The sequence below is a fragment of the Lontra canadensis genome, unplaced genomic scaffold, assembly GCF_010015895.1.
Source record: "Lontra canadensis isolate GAN:19392208 unplaced genomic scaffold, GSC_riverotter_1.0 scaffold2, whole genome shotgun sequence".
Taxonomy (NCBI): Eukaryota; Metazoa; Chordata; class Mammalia; order Carnivora; family Mustelidae; genus Lontra; species Lontra canadensis.
This window is the reverse complement of record NW_022630996.1, coordinates 6,777,540-6,792,979: the sequence shown is the minus strand read 5'-3', so window position 1 is coordinate 6,792,979 and position 15,440 is coordinate 6,777,540. Positions and strand designations below refer to the sequence as shown.

The window sequence follows — 15,440 nt, the reverse complement described above, 5'->3', positions numbered from 1 at the left end:
GTTCGTTTATATTATCTGGTTTATCCACAATAAACAGGAAGCCTTTGTCTAATTTTTTTTTTTTATAAACATATATTTTTTTCCCCAGGGGTACAGGTCTGTGAATCGCCAGGTTTACACACTTCACAGCACTCACCATAGCACATACCCTCCCCAATGTCCATAATAACCCCACCCCCCTCTCCCAACCCCCCTCCCCCCAGCAACCCTCAGTTTGTTTTGTGAGATTAAGAGTCACTTATGGTTTATCTCCCTCCCAATCCCATCTTGCTTCATTTACTCTTCTCCTACCCCCTTAACCCCCCATGTTGCATCTCCTCTCCCTCATATCAGGGAGATCATATGATAGTTGTCTTTCTCCGATTGACTTATTTCGCTAAGCATGATACCCTCTAGTTCCATCCACGTCGTCACAAATGGCAAGATTTCATTTCTTTTGATGGCTGCATAGTATTCCATTGTGTATATATACCACATCGCCTTTGTCTAATTTTTAAAAAACATGAATGGAAAAAAAATTACTTTGAAAATCTTGATAAAAAATAAACAGTACGTGAGCAGATAGCATCACCTACTCCAAAAGGAAACTGAAGTCTCACATGGGAACAAGAACCTCTTAAAATTAATTCTGTTGGGGCGCCTGGGTGGCTCAGTGGGTTAAAGCCTCTGCCTTCGGCTCGGGTCATGATCTCAGGGTCTTGGGATCGAGCCCCACATCCAGCTCTCTGCTCGGCAGGGAGCCTGCTTCCTCCTCTCTCTCTGCCTGCCTCTCTGCCTACTTGTGATCTCTGTCTGTCAAATAAATAAATAAAATCTTAAAAAAAAAGTAAATACATAAATAAATAAAATCTTTTAAAAAATAAAAAATAAAGAATAAGAAAAAGAATGTGCCTCACTGGGCTGGCCATTCCCCAAGCCCACACCATTCCTGTAATACACTCAGACATGAAAGCTTTTCTCCCTCAACTAGTCTAACTTTCTAAAATAGAGAAAAGATGTGGGTAGTGTCAAAAAGATCGATTTGATGACAAGTCTGAGTAATATGATATTAAAACCACTTAAAAGGAGAAATTAAGCAGGAAGGCAATGGCATACCCAGCTTTCCCAAACCAGTTGCCCATGACAGCCACGACGCAGGGCCAGCCAGTGGACTGCAGCAGGCCGTTTACGATCCACAGGCAGCAGTAGAATGCCTTGTTGTAGAAATGCAGCCATTCTGTGACTGTGCCAAAGACGAACACCTGAGAGACGAAGGGAAGAAAAGGGGACATGTGACATCCACACAGATGCTTTCAGGGACACCAAACTGCCTACCACACACACGTTTGTGCATGAAGAGACACATTCCAAGGTCTAGGGCCCGAGAGATCTGGGCTGACTCCTCAGATGCTTCCGCTCAGAGCAGCACCGAGTGGGACACCCATCAAACCACCAGCACCAACCAGCGACATCAAACACAGCTCATTAATGATTACCCCCACCTGACTCGTATTTTAGCTTCTAAGAAGTTAAGTCCTCATTGCTGGACTTCATGAGACAACTCTCTGTTTTCTCGTCCCTGGGTCCAAGTGCAGGGAGGACCACTGCAGGGCCTGACTGAGGTCATGTTTGTGTGTTCAGGGCAGTGCCACGTACACCACGGGGACCAGGGCACACCAGCTACGGTCATTATCGCAGCCACTGAGAGAACCATTGTAACCTCTGATCTGCTCGGAATTCAGGAGCATTACGCCAAGTCACTGCTTTTTTTTGGCATTTTGCTCAAGTGGATGTTTTATCAATAGTTGAAGTTTCTTTTGGAATATTATGCTAAAAACTAGTATGTACAATACTGTAGGATTCCATTCTGGAAAAAGCACAACTATAAGGAAAGAAAAATGGTCAGTGGTTGCCAGAGGCTGGGGCCAGGGGGAGGGGGGTGGTGGTGACAGAACTAGACTCATTTGGCAAAACTCAGACCTCTATACCAAGAAGGGCGAGTTTATGCACATACTTCAGTTTTTCAAAAAATATGAAAATAAAACAAAAACGTACACAGGCTTTAAAACAATATGTGTATATGTGTGGGTGAGCAGGCCGTGGACAGGTTTAGTGTGTCAACCTCTCAAAGAGCAGATACTGGAAAACAATAATAAAATTGGGTCTAACTGAACTCCATGCTTTTAGTCAACCAACAAAAATTCCTCACCAGGAGCTAGGAAACAAAAAAAGATGCATCAGATGTGGATCTTGGGCTCTCCCACACCTCATTAGCCCAGTGTTGTCCACATGCCTCGCACACAGAAGCCCATATAAACGTCCCTACCAGCCCCGGTGGGAGGCTTTCAAACAAGGAGGCTGGAGCACACAGCAACCACGCCTAGGAAATGGCAGACAAGGGAAAGACACCCCGGAAGTCCAGGTCTTGGTAAATCTGTGACCTCAACCACTGTGCCACAGACTCCTAGGGAAAGCAAGAGTGACACAGAAATGAGTGGCCTAAGTCATCCCCAACCTCAGTGCCTTCAAAGAAATACAGGTGGGAAAGCACAGAAGAGGAACCGATTCCCTTCAAGAATGAGGAGGTCTGGGGCGCCTGGGTGGCTCAGTGGGTTGAAGCCTCTGCCTTTGGCTCAGGTCATGATCCCAGGGTCCTGGGATCGAGCCCCGCATCGGGCTGTCTGCTCAGCGGGAAGCCTGCTTCCTCCTCTCTCTCTCTGCCTGCCTCTCTGCCTACTTGTGATCTCTCTCTCTGTCAAATGAATAAATAAAATCTTTAAAAAAAAAAAAAAAAAGAATGAAGGAGGTCAGTAAAGAAGACACCATGAAGGAAGTGCCATTTGACTCATAACTTGCTGTTGACACTGAGTGAGACTATGGAGAGCTGAACAGAGCCACTCAAGGCAGGAAGATGGGCAAGAGCAAACACAGCGAGGCGGGAAGGCACAGGATATGGCAGGACCATGGGAAATAGTCTGGCCACAGCCAGGTGGTGAAGTACAGCGACAGACATGACTGTCAAGGCGGGCCACGACCCGGTTCTCAAGAGCACAGAATGCCGTGCTATTTACACTTGGCTCTTGTGCCCACTTCAGCAGCACATGTATTATTGATGGGTGGCTCTGGTGTTGAGTCACAGAAGGAACAGGATCCAAAACTCACTTTAAAAAGACTCGCCCAGGGGCACCTGGGTGGCTCAGTGTTAAAGCCTCTGCCTTTGCCTCGGGTCATGATCCCAGGGTGCTGGGATCAAGCCCCGTTTCGTGTCAGGCTCTCTGCTCGGCGGGGAGCCTGCTTCCCTTCCTATCTCTCTGCCTGCCTCTCTACCTACTTGTGATCTCTGTCAAATGAATAAATAAAATATTTAAAAAAAAATTTTTTTTTAATTAAAAAATTTCAAAAATAAATAAAAAGATTTGTCCAGGGGCACCTGGGTGGCTCAGTGGGTTAAGCTTCTGCCTTCAGCTCAGGTCATGATCCCACTAGGATCAAGCCCCACGTCAGGCTCTCTGCACAGCGGGGAGCCTGCTTCCTCCTCTTTCTCTGCCTGCCTCTCTGCCTACTTGTGATCTCTGTCTGTCAAATAAATAAGTAAGAATCTTTAAAAAAAAAAAAAAAAAAGACTTGCCCAACTGAAAAGGCACACACAGTATTAAAAAACAGAAGACTAATTTTACTTTTCTTTTTTTGGTTTTTTTTTTCAATGATTTTATTTATTTATTTGAGAAAGAGAGAGCATGAGAGAGAGGTCAGCAGGAGAAGCAGACTCCCGAGCAGGGAGCCCAATGTGGGACTTGATCCCAGGACTCCAGGATCATGACCTGAGCTGAAGGCAGTCGCTTAACCAACTGAGCCACCCAGGCGCCCCTAATTTTACTTTTCTATTCTACATACAGCAATGGGGATCAGTGCTTGGATTCTAAAACACCCAACCAAGATGATGATATTGATGATGATAATACCTTTTCAACTTACCACTAGCGCAGAAGAGCACATGCCAAAAGATAGAACCCATCGTAAATTAAGCCGATCTCCAACAATTCCACTGATGAAAAGGCCCTAAAAATAAAGCATTTTGTTTTACGGCTCTGAATAACACAGCCTGAAAAAAGGAATATGGGTTACAAAGCAAGAGGGAATTAAAACACCAACACGATTCAAAACTACACTTCATTCTTATGTCAGACTAGCTGTCTCCATCAGTTTCACACACAGTTCATGAAATGACAGTGCACTTCTGTACGCTATACTGTAAACAAACTCACGCTATACCGTAAACAAACTCATGCACAGAATTCTGTAATCCAGTGTAAACATGGATTCTACCAAAAGTAGATTCCCTTCACTGCGTAAGAGGAGACTGGAAAAACAAAAATAAAAACAAAATGAGAAAAAAAAAAAAAAAACAGGGGCGCCTGGCTGGCTCAGTGGGTTAAAGCCTCTGCCTTTGGCTCAGGTCATGATCCCAGAGCCCCGCATCGGGCTTTCTGATCAGTGGGGAGCCTGCTTCCTCCTCTCTCTCTCTGCCTGCCTCTGCCTACTTGTGATCTCTGTCAAATAAATAAAATCTTTAAAAACAAACAAACAAAAACAAAACAAAAAAAACCAGGCATACTAATAAAACAAGCACACAAATATATTTCATTTTCTAAAACAGATCCACAGATCAGTTATCTGCATTCCCAGAGGGGCTGCTCTTAGCCATCTGCATCCTGAATCAAGACATATTACAACGTGTCCTGCACGAAAGAAGCTTCTGGAGCACGGGCACTGCCTGCTTAATCTGACCCCTGGGTTTCACGACTTCACGAGGCAGGGAGTAGGCACGCAAAGACAGTCATCAGTTGAAGGTAAGTACAAATGTTCTGCCTTCTGCTCTCCTTCCACTGAGTGGCAGGAAATGAAAACCTGGGTCACGGGAGCAAGGCAGACTAAAGAGCCCAGGGCAATACACTAGGTTTCCTCCATAAATATATAAAATGAATAAACATCCTGACTGAAAACCTAAATCCAGATACAAGTGTTTCTGATCAGCTGACATCTGCATGAGAGAAAATTTAGATGATGTGTCTCGCTATGGTGAACCTGTCACTACCTCAAATGAGGCACCTGTAAACTCTGGATGGTGTCTTCCACAGCTGCCGCTCCCACGCCTTGTGCTATACATAGCAAAGGGCGTGAAGAAACTCTTGCAGTGTTTCAGATTAGGCAATCAATCCATCCCGTGTTGCTCCAAACACCTGCATGATGCCTGGAAGCTACAGAAGGCCGTGCGGCTCAACACAAAGAAGCAGTTCGATCACTGACGTTTCATGGCGCCTTTTATCTCCTAAACCTATTTAATCCCGGGGACAGGCATTATCACAACTCTACAGAAGAGGAAACTAAAGAACAAAAAAAGGTCAAATTCCATTTCAAAGCCAAGTTTCACACTGCTAGTTGATGGTGGTAGGGCTGGTCTTTGCACTAGACTACCCCGCTTCTTAAAATACTCCATAAAAGGCTCAAAGAGAAGCACCCCCGAGAGTGCTCCAGCCAAAGCCAGATGACCGTACACGGGCATTTCGTACAGAAAACGCCCAGGGTGAAGAGCATGGCTACAGGAGGCAGGGTCTGCTCTAATTGTTTCTACAAGTTTCCTCTTTGAAGAAGATAATCCAATAACTGCCCAAACAAACATGCAGAGAGTACTCTGGAACTTTTTCTGGGTATTTCACATCATCTGGACATTCGTAATCAAAAGGCTTTTTTACGGGACGCCGGGGTGGCTCAGTCTGTTAAGTGTCTGACTTTTGATTTTGGCTCAGATCGTGGTTTCGGGGTTGTGGGACTGGGCCCGTGTAGCTAGGCAGGGAGTCTGCCTGCCCGTCTCTCCCCGCCCGCCCCTCCCCCTGCCTGTGTGTGCGCATGCGCACTCTCACTCTCTCAGAGAAATGAACCTGTAAAAGACAAAGGCATCTATATAACTGTACACATTTTCAAGAGAGGCAGTCACACACTGGAGACACTGGGAGGAAAGGGAGGCCCACTGATGGTGCGTGTGTCCAGTGGCTACCACCACTTCCCATGGCCTCAATCGAGCAGCCACACTTGCTCCCTACAACCTCAAGGAGATCCTGGCTGTCCCCTCCAAGACTACCTCAGACAGAGAACTAGCCCCTGCCCTGCTGGTATGGCTCTTTGGCACCACCATCCCACAGTTCTCCTCCTCTACTGTTCTACCTCAGCCATTCCTCACAGCTCCTGCCTCTAAGGGAAGCCCTATGGCTCAGTTGTCACTCCTCTTCTCTATCCTCACCCAGTCCCTCGATGATTTCATCCAGTCTTATAACTCTGAAAATTATCTATATGCCAAGGACTCTAGAATTCGTACCACCAGCCTGAACCTCTACTTGAACTCCAGACTCCCCTAACCAAGGGTCTACTCTTGATCCTTTGCACAATAATAGGTAACTCACAGGTAACACGTCCAAAAGACACTTCCCCCACAGCCTCCGCTCCCCGTCGTCTTCCACTCTGTTGTGACACTTCCTCCCTAGAGTTGTTCTCAACACCTCTTTCTCTTGTGTTCCACATTCAACAGGAAAAAGAATTGTTGGTTCTACCTTCAAAACATAGTTAAACGCTCCTCTTCCCACCTCTGTTACTCCCACCTTGGATCGAAACCACCATCACCCTTCACCTCAAAACTGGAAAAGACTAACCTGCTCCCTGTGTCCGTCTCTGCCCCTCAGTCTGCTCTCCTGGGGCAGCAAGGGCGCCTGTCCAAACACAGGGCAGATCTTGGTACTCCCTGTGCAAAACTTTCCAGGGCTCCCGTACTCAGGTTAAAGCCAAAGCCCCAAACAAAGGGACCAAATTCTTAAAGGTCTGAGCCCCATACCTTCTCTGGCCTCACTTCCTATCACTCTGTTCTAGTCACCCTGACCTCACTTACCCACTTCAGGTCTTTGCTCAAATAGCCCCTCCTACCTGAGGTCTTGCCCAGCCATCCTACTTAAATTACAACTCCCACCCAGGGCTATTTATTCCCCTTTTCCTGCTTTTTTCTCCACAGCATCTACCCCCTTCAACCATACTCTCTATTTGCTTATGTGCAGCACTGTATCACTGTTTGTCTTCCTTAGATCCCATTTCAAGAATGTAAGTTTTATAAACTAGGGATGTTTCCTGTGTTGCTCACTGATGAACTCCCACAGATCTGGCATATGCGAAGTGCTCAGTAAGTACCTGTCAAACGGAGGGCTGGATCAATAAATGGATGGATGGAGGGACACAGAACATAAACTTCGGCAAATTCTAGAACCCCTTACAAACTTCATAAGGTTGGAGTCCTTTCCATTTACATCTTTCCTCCACCTAAAACCCCCAAATTCGAAACTTACCACAGCATAAGAAAAGAGGAAAATAGTGTCCAGGGTCCCGAGGAAAAGAGTGGCTTCCTCTGCGCTGGGAAACAAATGGTTGCAGCTCCAGATCTACAGCAACACAACAAGAACCCCGTCAGGCCCCCCTGGTGCCAGGCCGTCCTTCGTCCTCCTCAGAGCGCCCACATCTACAGCCTCTGCCCACCCTCAGAGAATCCTGCAGAGGCTGAAGAGAGGAAACCGGCACTCCGCAGGTAAGGAAACACATAAAGGTCTGCAAGGTCAAAGCTATTTGCACAATACTAAAATGTTATCTGCTTTTGCCCTTTAACTTCTCCATTGATGGTGCAAACGCAGGGGAGGGGGGGGTAAAACTCCTGTGGCTCAGGAGGAGTCAAGGCAGTTACACTCCATCGTACCATTCACTACTATAAAAATAATAATAGTAATCGCTATATTTATTGCCATGGTCACAGTTTATTTTTTGTTTTAAAGATTTTATTTATTTATTTGACAGAGAGAGATCACAACTAGGCAGAGAGGCAGGCAGAGAGAGAGAGGAGAAAGCAGGCTCCCTGCCGAGCAGAGAGCCTGATGCAGAACTTGATCCCAGGGCCCTGAGATCATGACCTGAGCCGAAGGCAGAGGTTAACCCACCAAGCCACCCAGGTGCCCCGCCATGATCACAGTCTAAAAAAAAAAAAAGCCAGGGAAGCCTGGGTGGCTCAGTTGTTAGGCGTTTGCCTTCAGCCATGCAATTGAGTTCCCCTACGGGTTTCCTGCTCAGCGGGAAGCCTTCTCCCTCTTCCCCTGCTTGTGTTCCCTCTCTCACTCAGCCTCTGTCCATCAAATAAATAAATAAAATCTTTAAAAAAAAAAAAAAAAGCCAATTTCACTTGGGAACATCCTTGCTACATGCTAGATGCTCAATAAATATTTGTTGAGTAGGAGGGCGCCTGGGTGGCTGGACCCGTTGAGCACTGGACTCTTGATTGTCAGCTCAGGTCATGATCTTAGGGTCATGAGATTGAGCCCCATGGGCTCCACGCTCAGCACAGACTCTGCTTGTCCCTCTCCCCTTAGTCCACCCTGCCTCACACACACGCTAAAATATAGAAATCTTTAAAAATAATTTCTTGAGCAGTGAGAAGTATTAATTTTATTAAATGTGGCCCCTGAGTGTACTTCTTTTTAATAATGAACTCTGTGTGCTGGAGTGGAGAGTGGGCCCCAGCACTCAGCACACCGAACTCCCAGGCCAGCCAGTCCTGAGGGAAAGCACCTGGGCAGCTGTGCAGGGGCGAGCAAGGAGGCTGTTTCCTACTTGAAAGAAGGACTGACAGACAAGCTCTCGTTATTCAGATTTAGGTATCTGGCAGATACTTCCTCAGAAAAGAATGAAATAAGCTTATCACTTTAGAATCCAATGGAAGTAAAGACAGACAAATGGATCTTAATGTAAGGGTATAAAAAGTTAATTGATACGATTTCAGATTCCACATGGCAACTAACCTTTAAGAAATTGCCACTTGTCAAATTCTGGTGTAGTATCAAAGATGAATGCCCACAATTAACTGAAAAAGCTATTAAAATAGTTCTCCCCTTCCCACTATGTTATCTGTTAAAGGCCAAATTCTCTTCCTATAGTTCAAAGGATCATGTTGCAAGACACCAAATCCAGAGGCAGACATGAAAATCTACCTTCTATTAAGCCAGACATGAGATCTGCAAAAATGTAAATCAATGTCACTCTCCTCACGAAGTGCTTTTGTTTCAAAAAATCATTTTTCATAAAATGTTACTGATGTTAACACACTACGGGTTTATTTCACTCACTTATAAATAACTAAAAAGCCAAGGTATTTTTTAAGATTTTATTTATTTTAGAGGTGGGGGAGAGGAAGAGGAAGATGGAGAGAATCTCAAGCAGATTCTGTGCTGAGTGTGGAACCCAATGTAGGGTTCGACCCCAAGCCCCTGAGGTCATGACCTGAGCTTAAATCAAGAGGTGAACGCTTCAATAGAGCCACCCAGGCATCCCTCCCCTTTTTATTGTAGAAAACTGATGTTTTTTTTTTTTTTTTTCAATTTCTCAGTTTTAATTTCTAAAGCAGTAAGTATCTAAAAATATGAACCCACATAACCGAAAGCTCTTTGGGATCTTCACAGCAAAAATTCAGAGAACTACTAGAACAAATGATTTCTGAGACAGGTTGTTACAGAAAGGAAATTCTGACTTTAGAGTATTAAGAAGAAAAATCACGGGGCGCCTGGGTGGCTCAGTGGGTTAAAGCCTCTGCCTTCAGCTCGGATCGTGATCCCAGGGTCCTGGGATCGAGCCCCGCATCGGGCTCTCTGGTCCGCGGAGGGCCTGCTTCCTCCTCTCTCTCTGCCTGCCTCCCTGCCTGCTTGTGATCTCTCTCTCTGTCAAATGAATAAATAAAATCTTTAAGAAAAAAAAAAAAAAGAATAAAAATCACAATCAGCAATAAGAAAAAATCTTTAAAAGAAAGTAAAATGATAAAAGAATATATAAAGTGTGATTCTAAAGGACTGGGACTCATTTCTGTGTGGCTTATGGCACCGGTCTTGCTCCTTTAACCCCACCTCACATACTGCTGTCGTCATGGAGAAGAGCCTACAAAGCTAAGATCCATCAGTATTTCAGTGCACTAAGTAGGGCCCTAAAGTTCTCCAATTAGAGTTATTTTGCCACATTTTCCCTCAGACCACAATCTTTGACCCTGATACTCATCAGGACCCAGGGCCAAGCCCTGTTGGGCACACACCAGTATGAGCTAGAGACAGCAGACTCAAGCAGCTGCTCAAAGTTTCTGGAGTTTTCTTTATTCTCTCAAGATGTCACCAAAACTCCCTGCACATGTGGCTTCCACAAGAACTCACAGATTTTAAACAGCTTTCTTCTGCTTCACTGCCAGAATTCACCTGAAATATACTTTTGATGGCTTACTTAACAAGAAGAAAACAAAAACCAGGGGTGCCTGGGTGGCTGAGTCAGTTAAGTGTCTGCCTTTGGCTCTGGTCATGATCCCGGGGTCCTGGGATCAAGCCCCGCATCTGGCTCCCTGCTCATCGAGGAGTCTGCTTCCCCCTCTCCCTCTGCCCCCACCCCCAGCTTGTGTGAGCATGCTCTCTGTCAAATGAATAAACAAAATCTTTAAAAAACAAAACAAAACAAAACAAAAAACTAAAAAAAACAACTTAGGACTAACACAAAGATACAGAAAATAGGATAATAGAAAAATCTAGAAAAGAAAATTTACTTCAGTCATAGAAGTCAGATCAAGATGAGTACACTAAGTGAGAAACGGTCCACGTAAACACAGTGAACCATCCAATGTTTCGCGAAAGTCACTGACAAAATGACTTTACCGTGCTGAAACCCCACACACTTCAGTGGTTTAAGCTGGCCTGCGTGTATGTACAATTATTTGAACCCACCGGCCTGTGTAAATGTGGGGTTTTCCTGTGTCTGGCGGGGAGGGTTTGCACGAACCTACGAGAACAGCTGTGTGCTAAGGCACTTCCTGGAAACACGAAATTGCCTGCTTATACCAACAGTGACAGTGTGGGTTTCCTAAGCGAGAAGGTTCGTCACCGAGTGAGGGCGAGGCATGAGGTGGGGACGTAGAGGTTCCAGCAGTGGTGAGCAGAGGATGAGCTAAGGCTGACCTGCGTTCAGGGGTCTGTCCTCTGCCTACCCCGAGTGGTATCAGTTGACAAGAGGTTCTTCAGGGTAGAGGGGCTGTGGACAAGCTTGAGACAGAAAGCTGAGGACACCCTGAATTCCGCTTCCCTCTCCTGGACAGTGGAGGTCCCCACACTACTCTCATGGAAGGACTGTACTGTCTGGAGAGGCAAGGCTTTTTGATTTAGTGAACAAAATTCTGTTCACAATTTTCAGTCAAGTTGTCCAATTTGTCAAATTTAACCGTTACCTCCTTATTATCTTTAAACATAGATTTTATGTTGTGTTCACTGGCTGTTTGCAATGTTCGTCTGAATCAGCAGGATCCATTATAAATTCTCAAGGTAAAGAGACTGTAGGTGCTCAATTCTTTTTGTAAAGCATCTAAGACAGCTATGCATAAAAATGAAGGTTATCATGAGTAATTTCTGACAATGCTGTTCAGGACACTTAAATATTTTTCAGAATAGGGGCACCTGGGTGGCTCAGGGGGTTAAAGCCTCTGCCTTCGGCTTGGGTCATGGTCCCAGGGTCCTGGGATCGAGCCCCGCATCGGGCTCTCTGCTCAGTGGGGAGCCTGCTTCCTCCTCTCTCTCTCTGCCTGCCTCTCTGCCTACTTGTGATCTGTCAAATAAATAAATAAAAAGCTTTAAAATATATATATATATATATTTTTTTTTTTTTTTCAGAATAATTCCACATAAACTGCCGGTTCTAAGAATGCTTCCCACTTTGGACAAGAAAGCAAAGTTTCAAAGTGAGGCCAAGGTTGACAGTTACAGACCCAGAAACACAGGAGGATGAAAGGCACAGACAGCGGCCCCACTCCCAGCAGTGGGCTTCAGGAAGGAATAAAACCCAGACCTGAAGGTCTAAAGGAACGGAAGGTCAGCACTGCTGTCCATGATGACAGAGATGGAAGTACAAAGATCTCCAGGATCAGTCTGAACTTAACTTCTATATAACCAATCCATCCAAACTACTTAATTCATAGTTCTGAATAAACCAGAATGGTGAAACCTGTTTTAGCAGCAATTAGAGTAACAAGCAAACATCGAAGCAGAAAAGTTAATTCGAGTCTCATTAAGAGCGAATAATGTGACATAGGCTATTGGCAGGGAAGAGTTAACACAGCAGGCCTAAGACTGCTCTCCTCCAAAGGGCCTACTTGTAAGGCGAGGCCCTGGCTGGCATCTGGGAACTGGGACTTTGGGAGGGTTCCCATCTTTTCCTGCTAAGAGTGGTTCACTGTACCTAAACTGTTTTTACAAACAATGTGGTTTATGTCGAACCTGCTTTCCTTCTGAGAGCCTGCAATTTTGTATGTGCCAGGCACAAGGTGCCTACATGACCAGTCCCAATAAAAACCCTCGGCGCTGAGTCTCTAATAACCTTCCCTGGCAGTCAAGATTCCACCGATGTTGTCACAACATGTTGCTGGAAGAATTACACCCATCCTGTGTGACTCCACCAAAAAAGCACTCTTGGAAACTTGCACTTGACTTCCTCCAGACCTCAGCCCATGCACTCTTTTTCCCCTTTGCAGACTCTGCTCTCTATCCTTTTACTGGAATAAACCGTAGCTATGAGTGGGACTGTAAGCTGAGTCCCGCGAGTCCTCTTAGTGAATCAAACCTGGGGGTGGTCCTGGGAACCCCCAACTCAGTTACCTAAAAAACAAACGCAGCCTTGGGCAGCATAACCAGAAACCCAGTGCCTGAACCAAATCCGGTCATTCTTTATACGAGTCAGACTATCTCTCCTCTGGCCTCAACGAGAGAAACCTAGGGAGACAGGTTTTCTTTGAATACTCAGCAAGCCATCATGCAGAGGAATCGACTACTATGCCCAGCTCAGAAAACCAAAGATCGAAATTAAACAGCAGAATACTTTTCCCTCCATTTAAGAACTTCCTTGAAGTATTAAAGCAGAAGGCCAGTGAGCATCTTTCAATAATGACAAAGAAAGATTCCATCCTGGCTGAAAGGTTAGAGCACACGACCCCTCTAAGGCCACTCCGTCTTAAAGGTTTGTTAACAAGTCACTTGATCATTTCGACACACGCACTGTGCACACAGCACTAGTCAACAGTCAGCGTGAAATCTAACCCTCTATTCCTAACATCTTTCTTTTTTTTTTTTAAGATTTTTATTTATTTATTTGACAGAGAGAGAGATCACAAGTAGGCAGAGAGGCAGGCAGAGAGAGAGGGGGAGGCAGGCTCCCCACTGAGCAGAGAGCCCGATGCAGAGCTCGATCCCAGGACCCTGAGATCATGACCTGAGCCGAAGGCAGCGGCTTAACCCACTGAGCCACCCAGGCGCCCCTCCTAACATTTTTCTTTTTAAAAGTTCCTGATAACTTAAATTCGAGGAAATCATTTAAGAGGGCTGCCTGGCTGGCTCAGTCAGAAAAGCATGCAACTCTCAATGTCGGGGTTGTAAATTCAAGCCCCACATTGGGTGTAGAGATTACGAAAAAAAAAATAAAATTTTTTTTAAAGATTACTTATTTACTTTTTTGCAAGGGAGAGAGAGAGAGCATACAAGAGACAGCATGAGCAGGGGGAAGGGCAGAGGGAGAAGCAGACTCCCCAGTGAGCAGAGAGCCCACTGCAGGGCTCAATCCCAGCACCCCAGGATCATCACCTGGGCCGAGGGCAGCCACTTAACCCACTGAGCCACCCAGGTGCCCCAAAACAAACTTTAAATAAAGGGGGGGTGGGGAAGAAAAACTGTACAAGAGCCATCTTCAACACATGAGCTCTGTGAGGACAGGCTCTTTTTTTTTTCTTTTAATCCTCTCCCTAGGCTTTTTTTGCTCACTGCCTAGAACAATGTTTATGCAAGACAAACCCTCAAGAAGCAACTGACTGAGTAACCTAATCACATTTTGAGGGGACAGTCCTATAACATTCAGATATCCATCAACTTTTAATTGATCTAAATAGGGGGAAATATTCTAAGAAATAAGACCTGTTGTGGCAACTGGGTGGCTCGGTTGGTTAGGTGACTGCCTTTGGCTCTGGCTCTGGCCAGGGTCCTAGGATCGAGCCCTGCCTCAGGCTCCCTGCTTGGCAGGGGTGTGCTTCTCCCTCTCCCTCTGCCATTCCCACTGCTTATACTCTCCTGCTCTCTCTCCGTCAAATAAATAAATTAAATCTTTAAAACCAAAAAAAAAAAAAGAAAAGAAATAAGACATGTTGGGGCACCTGGGTGGCTCAGTCGGTTAAGCATCCGACTTTGTCTCAGGTCATGATCTCAGAGGTCCTGGGATCCAGCCCCATGTTGGGCTCCCCACCTCTCTCTGCCCTATCCCACCCCCAGCTTATCCTCTCTCTCTCAAACGAATAAATAAAATCTTAAAAAAAAAAAAAAGAAATGCCAAGAATATTAATATGTATGTATAATCCCACATAAGCAGAACTCAAGCAATGTGGTAAAGAATGAGTGGAGTGCACTTTTGTATTGACTAAAGATATAAACAGCATCATCTCCATTCCAAACGTCATCGAAGGATTCACCTGATCCCTAATGAATTCAAGGAAGTGGATACATATTCCCTGACTTCTAGACTCTTACACAAGATACAAACAAATGAAACAATTAAAAAGTATGTAAATACTGAAATATTAAACTATGTAACACATGGTGTACACCTTTCAGAAGGGGAAAAAAATCAGTTGAAGGTGCGAAAAAACTTGATAGGAAAAGTAACATTTGAGGGACGCCCTGGCTGGCTCAGTCAGTAGAGCATGTGCCTCTTGGTCTCAGGATTGTGAGTTCAAGCCCCACACTGGCTGTAGGAATTACTTTAAAAAAAGGGGGGGGGGGTACCTGGGTGGCTCAGTGGGTTAAGCCTCTGTCTTCAGCTCAGGTCATGATCTCAGGGTCCTGGGATTGAGTCCCACATTGGGCTCTCTGCTCAGCAGGGAGCCTGCTTCCCCTCACACCCTCTGCCTGCCTCTCTGCCTACTTGTGATCTCTCTCTGTCAAAAGAAAAAAAAAAAAGTGGGAGCACCTGGGTGGCTCAGCCATTAAGCATCTGCCTTCAGCTCGGGTCATGATCCCAGGGTCCTGGGATCGAGCCCCGCACTGGGCTCCCTGTTCTGCAGGAAACCTGCTTCTTCCTCTCCCACTCCCCCTGCTTGTGTTCCCTCTCTCGCTGTGTCTCTGTCAAACAAATAAATAAAATCTTAAAAAAAAATTTTAAGAAGCGGCATTTCATCTTGCCACAAAGGGAAAAGCAAGACTTAAATGGATGGGAAGAAAGTGCAAGAGCATACGAAAGAACATAAGCAAATTCTGAGGCAGAAGTGATTACAGGTACTTGTGAAACTCGATTTAAAAAACCACCTGACTAGAAACGTCTCACTTCAAAACAGT

At 45.4% G+C, this 15,440-nt stretch overlaps 1 protein-coding gene across 7 annotated transcripts in view; it reads right to left on the bottom strand.

Moving 5' to 3' along the window:
• Positions 1 to 15,440, bottom strand: part of SLC37A3 (solute carrier family 37 member 3) — a 47,328-nt gene that overhangs the window by 19,939 nt on the left and 11,949 nt on the right. For all 7 annotated transcript variants that reach the window (XM_032867655.1, XM_032867692.1, XM_032867711.1 and 4 more), the window contains 3 exons: positions 7,365 to 7,457; positions 3,955 to 4,038; positions 1,096 to 1,241 (listed from right to left, as the gene is read on the bottom strand). In XM_032867655.1, coding sequence (XP_032723546.1) covers positions 1,096 to 1,241; positions 3,955 to 4,038; positions 7,365 to 7,457 — 323 coding nt within the window. The remainder of the gene's footprint in view (positions 1 to 1,095; positions 1,242 to 3,954; positions 4,039 to 7,364; positions 7,458 to 15,440) is intronic.